We start from the raw sequence: 14,256 nt of genomic DNA on the forward strand, positions 1-14,256 counted from the left end.
TCACACAATTTTGTTTTTTATTTAACAAATAAACTACACCAAGTGAAAAATTCTCTTCTTTAACAAAAAAAAAAAAAAAGGGAGAGTCCCTTCTCATCAGACCACAAACTTGTTCTTGGAAAGGGAGCTGCTCTTGGTAGCAGTGTCTGCATGAGCCTGATAACCGATAACCACTTTGGATGATAAGCCCAGTCTCTCTTTGTACACTCTCCTGTGGGGAAGAACAGAAGCCATCAGCAAAGTTCCCCTCGTATCAGCAGTCATTGTTTCATTCAAGTTGTGGCAAAGAAACTTGACAGAATGATACATGAGGGATGGGGGAGAGAAATAGAGATACTGATCGAGAAAAACAAGAGCATACTGTGTCCTCAGAGATAAGTTAAGGGACATTATTAGCAATTTGGTTAAGCAACCCTGACATTGGTGAAGTTTCTATGATGAAGTTAAAAAAAGTCTTTGAAAGAGAAAGCAAGTCCTAGTTACAGACTTGGTATAATGTCTCTTTAAAAGGGACACTAACACTTATTTTAGTTTTTTAATTTAGCATCACTTGTTTTTAGATTTTACTGAAGGCAAGTGATTATTAGTCGATTCTGCATTTTATTACTTGGTGGAATACCCAGTGAAAACAAAGTAAATACTATAAATAACTTTGCTGCCAAGGTTCAGTTTATCAATCAAAAAACTCCACAGGCAGACGACACTTCTGGATTTGGTTTATTGTGATTACTGCTGTTTACCAATAGTTTATCAATCAATATATCCATCATATTTCTTACATAGATAGAAGGTCTAAAGTTACCCTTGTTGACTGAATAATGCAAGATGCACATATAAAGCAGGGGTCTCTTCATGTGATAACCTGCACCACTAGACAGAGGAGCGATAGTGTCCTTCAGTTGAAGAACACTCTTAGCAACGAATCTTGCAAAAAACCTTACACATACTGTATATAGATTAGCATGTTTAATATTAACTTTACTAAAAATCCATTCTTATTACCCAATATGAGTCACTGCTTCTCGGTTCTCAGTTTCTTTGGTCCATACTGCCATCTTGTCTCCTTTTGCCCGGATGTTAATGACTGCCCCACATACGTCTTCACTGTACTCATCAAAAGCTTCTCCAATCATGCACAGGAGCTAGGAACACAAGCAAGTATTAGAATCGCAGCTCACTGTAGGGGGCCAACCAAAGGTTAATCAATACAAGTCAAGGGAATAGAGAAATGCTTATTTATTATTTCATTTTACAAAATGTGTAGTTTTTGTGCTCATGTAGATTATATTTTTCCTATTATACTACATTGATTGCATGGTATTTTGCTGCAGTGACATCTTGTGAACTAGAGCAAATTAATTAAGTGTTGCGTTTTGTTTTCTATTGAAGAAACACCCTTACTGTCTCCAGCCAAAGTGCATCCAGGTCACTGTGCCTTTGTTGTTTGGAAAGCGTTATCAGCCACCTCCCTCCTCGCTTGTTCCTGCTATCTTCCCACATGGGCTCAATCCCATCCTGTTCGTGAATGGAATCATTATAAGGCGTTATCAGAAAGAACTCACTTGGATAATAGGCTGGTAAACAAACTTCATAGTAAGGACAGGACTTGTGAAAAATAAGGTGGAGTTTGGGGCTCATGTGCAAGTGTTCATATAGAAGGGCAGAGACACACACTGAAATTCGGGGAGATTAGTCGCCTGGCAACAAATTCCCTCTGCTTTGTCGACTAATCTCCCCAAAACTGCCTCCCCTCCAGCTAGAATGAAAATTGCCACTTGGAGAGATTCGTTTTCCAAAGTCGCTCTTCAGACGACTTCGGAAAATAAAGCACTCCCGAGTGCCATCCTGCCGGCGATTTTCATTCTAGCTGCGGGAAGGCAGTTCAGGGAGATTAGTCACCCCGAAGGAGAGGAGATTTGTCACTAATCTCCCCGAATTGCAGTGTGCGTCTCTGCCCTAAAGGCATGTTCTAGGATAATTAGGATAAGTGTTGCAAATGTTAAATTAGTATAGCTACATAGAATATAAAAACCAACAAATCTTTTATTGAAATGTTTATGAAAAAAACAAAGTGAACTACAATTGGTGAAGCAGGTGCACAGGCATATAGTTAAAGGTCATTTTACTTTAATTTTCGGCAAAAAGGTGAATAAAATCCATGCACTGTACATGACAGAATCTGCAGAACCATTACCGTTTTGTAAAAGATTGCGCAGGCCCATTGAGTTGAGTGCACTGATCTCAACAGACATGAGATTCATCTTACCTTAAACAGAGAGTAATCACAGCCAGATGACAGTTTGCTTGCAAGCTGAATGTGGGTATATAATCTGAAGAACACAATCAAATTAGGATCTTAACCAATGGGAAATTCTTGATAAACTGCACATTTAAAAAAAGAACGTAAATATGATGGAAACACTACACTGTTTGGTTTCAGTACCAATCTCTGTGCCACCTAACATGCCTGCAGTAGCTTATCTTTTCAGCAGCACCTGATCTAGGCCGCTGTCAGTTTAGGGACCAACTCGCAATATTACGGCATATTTACAATACGGTATAAAATTCACAATACAAGCCTGGTTACTGATTATTCAGATTCACATTTTATAGTTACAAACCACTGCATTCTGCCTGAGAACTGATTATCAGTTGTGTAGCATGAGCATCTATGACAAATGTAACTTCACATTCCAAAACCACTAAAGTTAGCTTCTTAACTGTCTAGAGCACACTTAACATGTTTAGTATCAGTGACACGAACAAGATTGTCTATTAAGATTAAAAGATGGGCACCATTTTGTAGACATAGATCATTTTTATAGTTTGGTGAACTTCTGGCTGGTACAGCCGTTCTAAACATATGTAAAATACAGCATTTCTAGCTATGCTTGTTTTAGGGTTAGTTCTCCTTTAAAGCCTCATCATATAAATAACATTTACAATGTAATAGCCAAGTACTTATGACTTTCTTATATATGTAAACTGACAATTATAACACTATGAATGGAATAGTGCAAAGTTTTCTCTGCTTCTAGTTACCCTTAGCAATCAGTCAGCAAGGGGCATTGACTGTTCTGCTGTTCAAAAGCAAACATCGGATTGTTAGCTATGGGTTACTACAAGTGAATCAAACTTTGTGCCGGTCATTGGTAGACTGAATGCATCAAGGTCCTAAGAAAGGATCAATACAAGTGACTTTTTGGTCTCCCAGACTAAAGGTAAGCAAAATGTATTATATTATTCTGCATGCTAACACCCCCCAGGAACCCACACTTACGACCAGAAGTCTTCCACTGTGTTAAACGTAGTGACTAGACGCAGGTTACACTGCCATGGCTGGCTCTTTACATTTTTGAAGAACCAAAGGGCCCATCTGTAGAGTGATAAAAGTCAGCTAAGGAAATGAATGGTGACTTTGCATCACATGCAGCATATTAAGCAAACAGTAAATAGTCAGCTAATGTGTATGTAGAGCAGTGATCCCAAACATGTTGCTCCCAGCGGCTTCAAAGCAGGTGCTTTTTTGAATTCCTGCCAAACAGAGCCTCCCTTAGTCTGCCAGCCCAAATAGGGGCTACCAAATGGCCAACCACAGCACTTATTTTGCACCACCCAGGAAAATTTTTCATGCTTGCATTGTTCTCCTAAGCTCAATGCAAAAAAAAAAAAAAGTATCTCTCTCCCAAAATCTTTACATCTGAATGATACTCATGGGTATAAAAGATCAGGCGACCCCAGTGCAGAAAATAACCAACCAAATGGCATCCATAAAGAAGTTTCTGAATTGTGTGGCTCTGTTGAACTGTTTTTTGGAACAGTTGTAGAGCCACAGGTTATAGGATAGCAACTCCACATATACCACATTCTAGAATAAAATTTAAAGGTATAGGTTTGTCATAATTAGCATTTTTAATAGATCTTTATTGCAAGTTTCAATACTGCTGTGTTATATTCTGTCAATTTAGAGGTTTACATTTTTTCATATTTTTTATTTGATCAACTACGGCAAACAGCAGTTTTCAGATATTGATCCTGCTGCCATCTTCCTCTAACAAGAAACGGCATCAAATTATTCTTTGATGTGAAGATTGCCAATAAAAGGAAATCACGTTGAAGTGGCAGCAATTGATTTTCACCTTAAAACAGCATTGTAATCTATTTCTACTAGGGATGCACTGAATCCACTATTTTGGATTCGGCCGAATACCGAACCAAATCCGAATCCTAATTTGCATATGCAAATTAGGGGTGGGAAGGGGTAAACATTTTTTACTTCCTTGTTTTGTGTCAAAAAGTCACGTGATCTTCCTCCCGCCCCTAATTTGCATATGCTAATTAGTATTTGGTTTGGCCGGGCAGAAGGATTCGGCCGAATCCAGCTGAAAAAAGGCCGAATCCTGGATTCGGTGCATCCCTAATTTCTACAGCTTGCAAACTGCAAAGACAATATTTATGTTTTAGTCAAGGTGTTTCTGGACTATTAAATTAGCCACTTTATTGACTTGTTATTTTTCCATCCCCTCTTCATTTAAGAGTGTACAGGTATGGGACCTGTTATTTGGAGTGTTCAGGACCTGGGGCTTTCCAGATAAATGATCATAATGTAATTTGAATCACCACACTTTAAGCCTACCAAAAATAACTTCAGCATTAAATAAACCCAATGGGGTTGTTTTGCCTCCAATAAGGATTAATTATATCTTAGTTGGGATGAAGTACAAGGTATTGTTTTTTTATTACTGAGAAAATCATTTTAAAAAATCTGAATTGTTTAAAAAGTCATAATGGAGATTGCCTTCCTGTAATTTGGATCTTTTTGGATAGATGGGTGCCTGGATAACTGATCCTATACCTGTACTATAATTAATAAACATCTATCAATATCTGTATCAGGGAATTTTGTAGCACTAGGACCCAGGGGCCAGAAGAAAGAACAGGTGGATTCTTGGCCACACCAGAGAAGACAGGAATCCCAGTGTGTAGAAGCAGAATTAGCAACTAGCAGAATTAGGATAACAATGTGTTCTCTGTCTAACCACCTAATAGTGATCCCAGGAGCTGCTGGATACAGAGGGATGCAATAAATATGCCAGTAATCTCTCGGCTTCAGTTGAGGGACTTTTTCCCCTCTGGTTCCAATTGTCTTAAAAATTATTTGTTCAGATTTTCTATTATCTAACCTTTCAGTAAGCTGGTTCTCAAACCTCTGTAAATGTCATATCTTCTATCGAAGACTAGGAAAAAATATTTAACCTAAATTATAAACAATATTTGTCTTTATAAATATTCTTATGATCGAGGTAAATCTTGAATGTTTATTTATTCAAACAGTCACGCATCCCAGTGCCTTATTGCCAAGAACTACAAACAATATAATCAAACTGCAAATCTAAGGACCTTTTTAAACACTGCGATAGAATACAACAACTATATACACATGTATTGGACCTGTTATCCAGAATGCTCAGGACCGGGGGTTTAAACACCTAACCGGTTATCAAGAATACCCAGGACCTGGGGTTTGAATGCATAACTTTAATTTTATCTAACTTTTCAGTTAACGGTTCTCTAACCTCTACAAAAATCTTCCATTGGAGACTAAGAAAAAAATATCACCTAAATTAGAATATAATAAAGAATTTTCATAATATATAATAAAAAAAAGAATATTCATCTTATGATCGAGATACATCTAGAATACTTATTTATTACCAGTCACTCATCCCAGTGCCTTGTTGCTAAGAACTACATACAATATAATCAAACTGCAAAGCGGTTTAATGTTAAAAATAAAAATCTAAGCACCATTTTAAACACTGCGATAGAATAATTGAATAGAACAACTATACACAGGTATGGGACGTGTTAACCAGAATGCTCGGGACCTGGGGTTTTCCAGATAAGGGATATTATAAATAATTTGGATCTTCATACCTTAAGTCAACTAAATAATAATTTAAACATTAAATAAACCCAATAGGATTGTTTTGCTTTCAATAATGATTAATTATATCTTAGCTATGATCAAGGTACTGTGTTATTATTACAAAGAAAAATGTAATTCTTTGATTAAAATGGAGTCTATGTGAGATGGCCATTCTGCAATTCGGAGCGCTCTGGATAATGGATTTCCAGATAACGGCTCTCATATCTGTAACATCAAAAAAAAAAAAAGGATTAATAGGAAATTTCCCTTCAACAGAGACAAGTAGAATGTGCAGCTCAATCAATGAACCTGCAATTGGTAAGGAGACTCAGTTTAACTTTAAATAGATTTCCTATGTCTAGAGCAAAGCTTGAATGAATTGAAGGAAACCAGACGCCTCACTCATGGAGTTAAATGAGGACAGCAGTGTTAAATTAGCTATACATTACTGATGCCCCAGATTTCTGTTGGTATTTACAACAGTATTTGCCTCAGTAAATTAAAGATTGTTAGAATTCCCCAAATGCAACAGGAATTATATACCCCAACTTAAAACTAGATGCACGCTGAACATAGGATAATATTTTAGTTTTTTTGTCATTTGGTGAATACTCATTAAAAGATCAGTCCTTATATTATGAATGTCTAGTTTACAAGAACATAGATTTGGGGGATTAGTTCCATTTAGTAATGAAGTGAATGGTGTACATTTAAGTGGACAGTTCCCAACAGTGCCAGTACAGGTTTTGTCAAGAGGGGAAGGAATCTAGAGCCCTCTTTTTGCCCGGCACATGGGCCTAACCGAGTCAACAGAATGCTGCATTCTTTTTTGTGTTTGTATGCAGACTGGGACCCCCACAAGTTGCATTATTTGTAAGGCCGGTTAAATCGAACAGCTCCAGTGCAAATTTGGTTTGTTCACACCATGATTAGTCCAGGAAAAAATGTGGCCCACTAGGGTGCTAGTGCCAAGAATTTCAACAATTTTACATTTCTGCTGAATAGGTGAGATTCACCTTTAAAGGGGGACCTGTCACCCTAAGAAATAATTTCAAATTCTTTTCTATCATGTTAGTTGAGCAAAATAAACTTTACTTACACTGTATTTATTATTTAAATTTTGTTTCCTTCTGTTTTGGAATTATACAATCACAGCAAGCAGGCAGCTGCCATTTTGTGGACACGGTTAAGGAAAATTGTGTATCACCCTAAAATCTTGTGTATGCACCAGATTGGGGGACCTGATGTCCATGTGCAGTGCCCTACACAATTATAGAGCCTGAGGAGGGAAGGGGGAATGTGGGGAGAGCAGTGACATGTAGGAAGTGCTGAATGGAAAGTGAAAGTAATTGACTGCCCCTCCTCTATGCCACGGGCATAGAGGCGGGACAGGTAATATTTGATTGACAGTTTAGATATTTAAACACCTTTATAACAGGTATGGATGTTTTAATGAAAAAAATCTTTGGGGTTCCATATTTAATTTGGAAAGGACTTTCATTATGTAGTTTTTTATGTGTAGGTGACAGGTCCACTTTAAAGTGATAGTGACAAAAAAACATGTTTAAATTTACCTATAGGTGATGTACTTTCGCGGATGCGCACCCAAGCACGCAGCCGACACCGTGCCCGGCCAAGTTGCCTAGGGCGCCTGGCTGGGTTGGCCCAGCTCTGGCCTAAACCAGTCTGTTTTTCCAACATGTTTATCCTGTGTCAATTTGTCTAGTTTCCAATGCTAATGGACTACTGCTGCACAAATATGGCAGCCCTCTTCATAGTAAAACATGGGGGATGGGACTGGTAATGTAAAAGCACTGGGTAAATACTATGGCAAAATTATAAATAGCATGCAAAGAAAATGTTATGATAGCTGTAAAAAAGGATTAGATTTCTTAAGTATCTCTTAAAGGCTATGCCACAAGGCTGGGTGACACCGTACAACCAATTGATACACTGCAATTCTCTTAAAATCTGAAGTGATAATTACAACACTGTCCTTTGAAGTGAATGTAAAGAAAATAGGCGAGAGCAGGTCACTTACTGGCCTTTAAGCAGCCCTGTTCTCTTTCCACCCAGCCGTCAAAGCTGAACTTCCTGTGACAATGCAATGTGCCCTTTTTTATTTGAAGAGTTTTAAAACTGAGGAAAGGGTGTGTATTGAGAAAGTGGCACCCAGAGTAGGGATGTAGCGAACGTCGGAAAAAAAGTTCGCGAACATATTCGCGAACTTGCGCAAAAATGCGAGCGGTTCGCGAACGGTTCGCGAACCCCATAGACTTCAATGGGAAGGCGAACTTTAACATCTAGAAAAGACATTTCTGGCCAGAAAAATGATTTTAAAGTTGTTTAAAGGGTGCAACGACCTGGACAGTGGCATGCCAGAGGGGGATCAAGGGCAAAAATGTATCTGAAAAATCTGCCTGTGTGTGCTTGGAAGAGATAGTGTAGGGGGAGAGCTGTTAGTGATTTCAGGGACAGATGATAGTAAGTTTGCTGGCTAGTAATCTGCTTGATACTGCTCTGTATTGGAGGGACAGAAGTCTGCAGGGATTTGAGGGACATTTTAGCTTAGGTAGCTTTGCTGGCTAGTAATCTACTGTTCTCTTTAAACAACTGCCATACGTTGACCTTGTAGGCATTGTTTGCCCAGTTTTTTTGGACGCAGCCACTGAAGCACAGTTGCCAGAAAAAATATGCCATATAAATGCTGAAAATAGTAATTTTTCGCCATTACGTAAAATATATGAATGCTGCTTGAAAAAAGTGACTCCGGTGTTTTTTCTGGAGACGGTAATATTATGGATATTTAGACAGAATGGGAACAAGGTCACACAGCTCGATGGCGGGTTGAAGAAAACAGTGTGCAAATAATGCCTACAAGGCCAACGTATACACTACTACAGCGGTGGATACGGATTACGTAAAATATATGAATGCTGCTTGAAAAAAGTGACTCCGGTGTTTTTTCTGGAGACGGTAATATTATGGATATTTAGACAGAATGGGAACAAGGTCACACAGCTCGATGGCGGGTTGAAGAAAACAGTGTGCAAATAATGCCTACAGGGCAAATAATGCCTAAAAGGTCAACTTATACACTACTACAGCGGTAGTAAAATAAAAAAAGTAAAATAAAAAAAAATGAATATTAAAAAAAAAAAATTAAAGTTGGTGCTGCTGAACTACTAGGAGCAGCAGATTAGCACACCAGTCCCACTCCCCAACACTGCTAGACTAATAGCACTGGGCTCTTATAGTAGTAGTAGTAGTAGTAGTAGTAGTAGTAAAACAACAAAAAAATAAATAAAAGCAGTCCTTACAAGGACTACTGTTATTGCAGCAGTCAGCAGATGAGATCAGAAGCAGGACAGCTGCCCACTGCAGCTACATACAGAGCACTGCAGTAGAAGGTAGATTACTAGCCAGCAAAGCTACCTAAGCTTAAATGTCCCTCAAACCCCTGCAGACTTCTGTCCCTCCAATAACAGAGCAGTATCAAAACGATTACTAGCCAGCAAACTTTCAACTGTCCCTGAAATCACTAACAGGCAGCAGCTCTCTCCCTACACTATCTCTTCAGCACACACAGGCAGAGTGAAAAAACGCTGCAGGGCTTCGGTTTTTATAGGGAAGGGGAGTGGTCCAGGGGAGAGCTTCCTGATTGGCTGCCATGTACCTGCTGGTCTGGGGTGAGAGGGCAAAAAAAAGCGCCAACAATGGCGAACCCAAAATGGCGAACGTCGCGCGACGTTCGCGAACTTCCGGCGAGCGCGAACACCCGATGTTCGCGCGAACAAGTTCGCCGGCGAACAGTTCGCGACATCTCTAACCCAGAGTCAAAATAAGATCACATCAGAGGTTATGTAATAAATATCACTAGGTCTAGTAACCAATAGCCATGTTTGCTTTATTGTACCTATTATCCAAAATGCTCAGGACCTGTGGTTTTCTGAATAATGGATCTTTCCGTAATTTGGATATTTATACATTAAGTCTACTAGAAAATCATGTAAACGTTAAATAAACCCAATAGGCTGGTTTTGCTTCCATTAAGGATTAATTTCATCTTAGTTTGGATCAAGTACAAGCTACGGTTTTATTATTACAGAGTAAAAGGAAATAGCTTTTGAATAAAATGGGAGATGGCCTTTCCGCAATGAGGAGCTTTCTGGATAACGGGTTCCCTATTTTCGTTAGACTGAACACTGCACTTTTATTAAATTTCCTCAATTATGAGGTCTGATTTAAATCCCCTTCCAATAGGTGAATAAAATGTCATGTATGTTTTTAGAGTGTAGGAGGAAACCGGCATACTCCAGGGGAGTATCTCTAAGGAAGATTATACAAGCAGAAAGTGCCTCCAAATTGAAGGACTGAATGCTGCAGACTATAGAAGCAGCACTGTTGCTAAAAACGAAAAAAAAAAAAAAAGCATGCCTATTTTGCGCTGTGACTAAAATGCATACAATATATCTTGATTATCAGAAAGTTTGTATACTCAGCAACTTATTACCTTAAAAAAGATTTTTTCCTAAACACATGACGTTCTGCTATTGCCTACAGTGTGTAACTAGCAAAATAATGACTGCAGCCGTTTTAGGGAGTTTTGTAATGAAGTTGCTTTGATAAAGGAGTGCAAACAGCATGTGAATCCAAGTTTAAATATGTTATCACACAATCTGGTTCTTAAATAAGGAGCTTGAGTTGTTTGATAAATAGTGTCTGCCAGCGAAAATATTGCTATATTCGTATTAGGGCAGAGACACACGATGCTATTTCAGGAGATTAGTCGCCCAGTGACTAATCTCCTCAAACTGCCTTTCCGCCGGCTAGAATGTAAATCGCCAGCAGGATGGCACTTGGATCGTTTTAACTTTCTGACGTCATCCAAAGTTTCCTCGTGAGGCAACTTCGGTCGACTTCAGAAAACGAAGCGTTCCCGCCAATTGCCATCCTGCCAATGATTTCCATTTTAACCGGCAGAAGGCAGTTCAGGGAGGTAAGTCGCCCGAAGAATCGATTTATCGCTGGACGACTAATCTCCCGAAATAGCAGCGTGTGTCTCTGCCCTTAAAGGGATTGTTCAACTTTGCATTGACTCTTACTATGATGATTGCAATTTAATTTTCATTTATTACTATTTGTGGATTTTGAGTTTAGCTTTTAATTCAGCAGTTCTCTAGCTTGTAGTTTTAGCAGTCTGGTTGCCAGGCCCGGATTTGGGGAAAGGCCACAAAGGCCCAGGCCTAGGGCAGCAGGATTGCTGCCCAACCATACCCACATTGTGCTAGTACTAGATATGGGCAACAGATACTATAGTTTTTTTTTAAAAAATTTCCCCATGTGCCAATCCCCCAGTGCTTTGGACCCAATGATGAAAATTTGTGCATGTGCACAAATGAAGGGGGGGCGACGAAGGGCAGCAGCCTAAGGGTGCCTGCCATGTAAATCCATCCCTGCTGGTTGTTAGGATCCAAATTACCCTAGCAACCATGCATGTGGTGGGGGGGGGGGAAGAGACTAGAATATGAACAGGAGAGAGCCTGAATAGAAAGATGAGCAATAAAAAAGTAGCAAAAACAATACATTGTAGCCTTACAGAGCATATGTTTGTAAGAGAACCCAATTTGAAAGTTGGAAAAGTCTGACAGAGGCAAATAGTGAAAAAAAAAATCTATATAAAAAAAAAAATAATGAAGACCAACTTAAAAGTTGCTTAGAATTAATCATTCTATAACATACTAAACGTTAACGTAAAGGTGAACCACCCCTTTAATGTAAAAGTACAGGGAGCCGTTTACATGCACAATGTTATGGTTTCACTCTCATAGGTGATGCATGGACGGCTCTCCTATTAACAGTTGGTACCAAGTGTCTTTTTCCCCTTACGTTAATGCAGATTTTTTTTTCACGAGAGCCTATACACTTATTGGGCTCCTGGAACAGAAGTTAAATTCTAAATGGCATTTGTTCAGCCAGCAGAGCTGTGAACCAGCCTGAGGAGCTTGTGATTAGTTGTACATAGTGTTTTACATGGTTTGGCCTGAAATCCAGGCTCCTTGGCAGAATTTGGTCTGAAAAACGCCTGAGAAGAATGCACCCCATGATCCTTAAAGAACAGATGTTTTACCCAGCAATGAACATTGAACAGCAATTCAAAACGCAAATAGCTAGTAGATGACTTCATTGCTAAAATAACAAAAAGCAGTTCCAAGGGAAGGGACAATGTAAATGGACTGTGATTACAAGGATGTTTTTTTACTTCTTCCACTTACTATGCCTTGAAGCATAACACCCCCTAGTGGCTGATAGTGGAATGTCCCTTAATACTGCCTCTCAATCTACTTCATGTATAATCTATGTTGTACCTGCTTTGCAGAGGGTGCTTGGACACTTTTTCCAGAATTGCAGATTCTTTTTTCTTTCGCCTTTTTTCATTGTCCAGTTTTTCTCGAGAGAGCTCCTTAATGCTTAACTAAAGAAGAGGTGGCACAAACAGGGTAACAAGTTCAACAGCATATACAGTGACATGCAAGGATATTTAACACTGAAAATGTTTTCTGTGATATTTTTGCTCACAATTAGTACTTTTTAAACATTTTTATGCATGATGTTTGCATAGGATTCTCATACTTTTATCATATTTTAGAGCCATCATTGCAGATTTGCTGCAGCAATCAGTTCATTATTCATGTTCTGTATCATGGATTTAGGGATTCTCAAGGCACATTTACAAAGTGCATTACATGGAATAATGTAAACATTTTGTTTTGCTTTCCAATTTCTAATAAATAGGATAATAAACATAAAAAGCATTATTATTCAAAAAAAATCATTTTTGTACAGGGTAAATTTAAATGAGCTTGAATTAATAAGGTTGAAAGGAAATGGAAAATATGGCATTTTTTCTCTTAGGACTCTTACACACGGGCGTTTTTTCCTGCGCTCCCCTGCATTGCGCTTTCTTCCGTTCAGCCGCAATGGAGCGCAGGAGAAGACGCACTCAATCATTGTCAAGAGGGCTGTACTCACACAGACGCATGCAAGTGCCAAACGCAGGTGGGACGCAGCATGTTGCATTTCACCTGCATTCATGTTATCCAGTAGGCTCGCGACCTGGGGTTTTAAGGATAAGGTTTCCTAATGTGGATCTCCATACTTGAAATCATTTAAACATTACTTAAACCCAATAAGATTGTTTTGCTTTCAATAAGGATTAATTATATCAGTTTGGATCAAGTACAATGTACTTTTTTCTTGTTACAGAGAATAAAGGAAAATATTTTTATAAATTATTTGATTAAAACAAACTCTATTGAAGATGGCCTTTCAATAATTCGGAGCTTTCTGGATAACCAGTTTTTGGATTTCAGATCCCATGCCTGTATAGGGTAACAATAAAATGTAAATTTTGCCTAGCAAAGGTAGCAACCATTTTCATTACCTGAAACCATTTGCGTTTTATATTGTGTTTGCTTGGGTTTCCTATGGCTCTTAATGAAAGCTACGCTAAAGGGAGTGTGCGCACAAATGTAAAACTGCCAGCACATAAAGAAAAAGTAGAATCTCTATCTCCACAAGAGGTCAAACTGATTTGTGGCAAAAGAATTGTTATGCCACAAATATGGATTCATACAGCTTAGTAACCATCAAGTATTTTAATATTGCAGAGAAAAAGGAAATCATTTTTAAATATTAGATTTATTGTAGTCTATGGCCATTCTGTAATTTGGAGCATTCTAGAGATATATATATATATATATATATATATATATATATATATATATATATATATATATATCTGCCTGCTCACAGAATGGTTATGATGCACTGAATTAGCACTTATAGAGCTTCTATAACCACTTCTACTTACTGCTTCAGATGCTGCCATTCTGATATCCAAGAGAATCCCCCAGGGCAGCTTTATACCATCCCCCCCTCCCTTTATATGGGAGCAATTAGTATCTTAAAGAGACAAAACCCTTAATACCGAAAAACATTACATTGTTGCCAGCTTTACTTACAATCACCTTACTAAATGAATGATACACATAAGAAGTATATACTCTAGGGCTGAATAGATAGCTACACTGCTTCTAACACCTGTTAGGCTGTGGCTATTAACCTAAAAGCTGTATCTGCTTACAGGGTACTCAGTCACTTGCCATGATACTGTTCCTTTTTGGCTGCTGTTGAAACTACAACTCACAACACCCAAAAAGGTTCTGAGAGCTGTTGCGGAACAATAGCTGAAGGGCCATGTGTTGCACAGTACACCAATACTCCTCCATCCCAGGTAAATATTGCTAGCTGAAGAAGGCTTTGTG

At 38.6% G+C, this 14,256-nt stretch overlaps 1 protein-coding gene across 1 annotated transcript; it reads right to left on the minus strand.

The window, feature by feature from the left end:
- On the minus strand, positions 1–13,875 carry LOC108710984 (eukaryotic translation initiation factor 4E). The gene is made up of 7 exons (XM_018252250.2): positions 13,803–13,875; positions 12,298–12,404; positions 3,281–3,376; positions 2,267–2,330; positions 1,402–1,515; positions 1,003–1,142; positions 1–211 (listed from the first exon to the last, which is right to left on the minus strand). Exons 1-7 carry the CDS (start codon positions 13,818–13,820, stop codon positions 97–99), a joined length of 654 nt encoding a protein of 217 aa, XP_018107739.1. The 5' UTR covers positions 13,821–13,875; the 3' UTR covers positions 1–96.
- Positions 13,876–14,256: the final 381 nt, after the last annotated feature.

The sequence above is a fragment of the Xenopus laevis genome, chromosome 3L, assembly GCF_017654675.1.
Source record: "Xenopus laevis strain J_2021 chromosome 3L, Xenopus_laevis_v10.1, whole genome shotgun sequence".
Taxonomy (NCBI): domain Eukaryota; kingdom Metazoa; phylum Chordata; class Amphibia; order Anura; family Pipidae; genus Xenopus; species Xenopus laevis.

Coding starts and splice junctions, on each gene's coding strand:
- LOC108710984 (XM_018252250.2), bottom strand. Junction 3,377..12,297: donor AAGCACCCTCTGCAAAGCAG/GTACAACATAGA, acceptor ATCACTCTACAG/ATGGGCCCTTTGGTTCTTCA. Junction 1,143..1,401: donor ATGCACTTTGGCTGGAGACA/GTAAGGGTGTTT, acceptor TTGTGTTCCTAG/CTCCTGTGCATGATTGGAGA.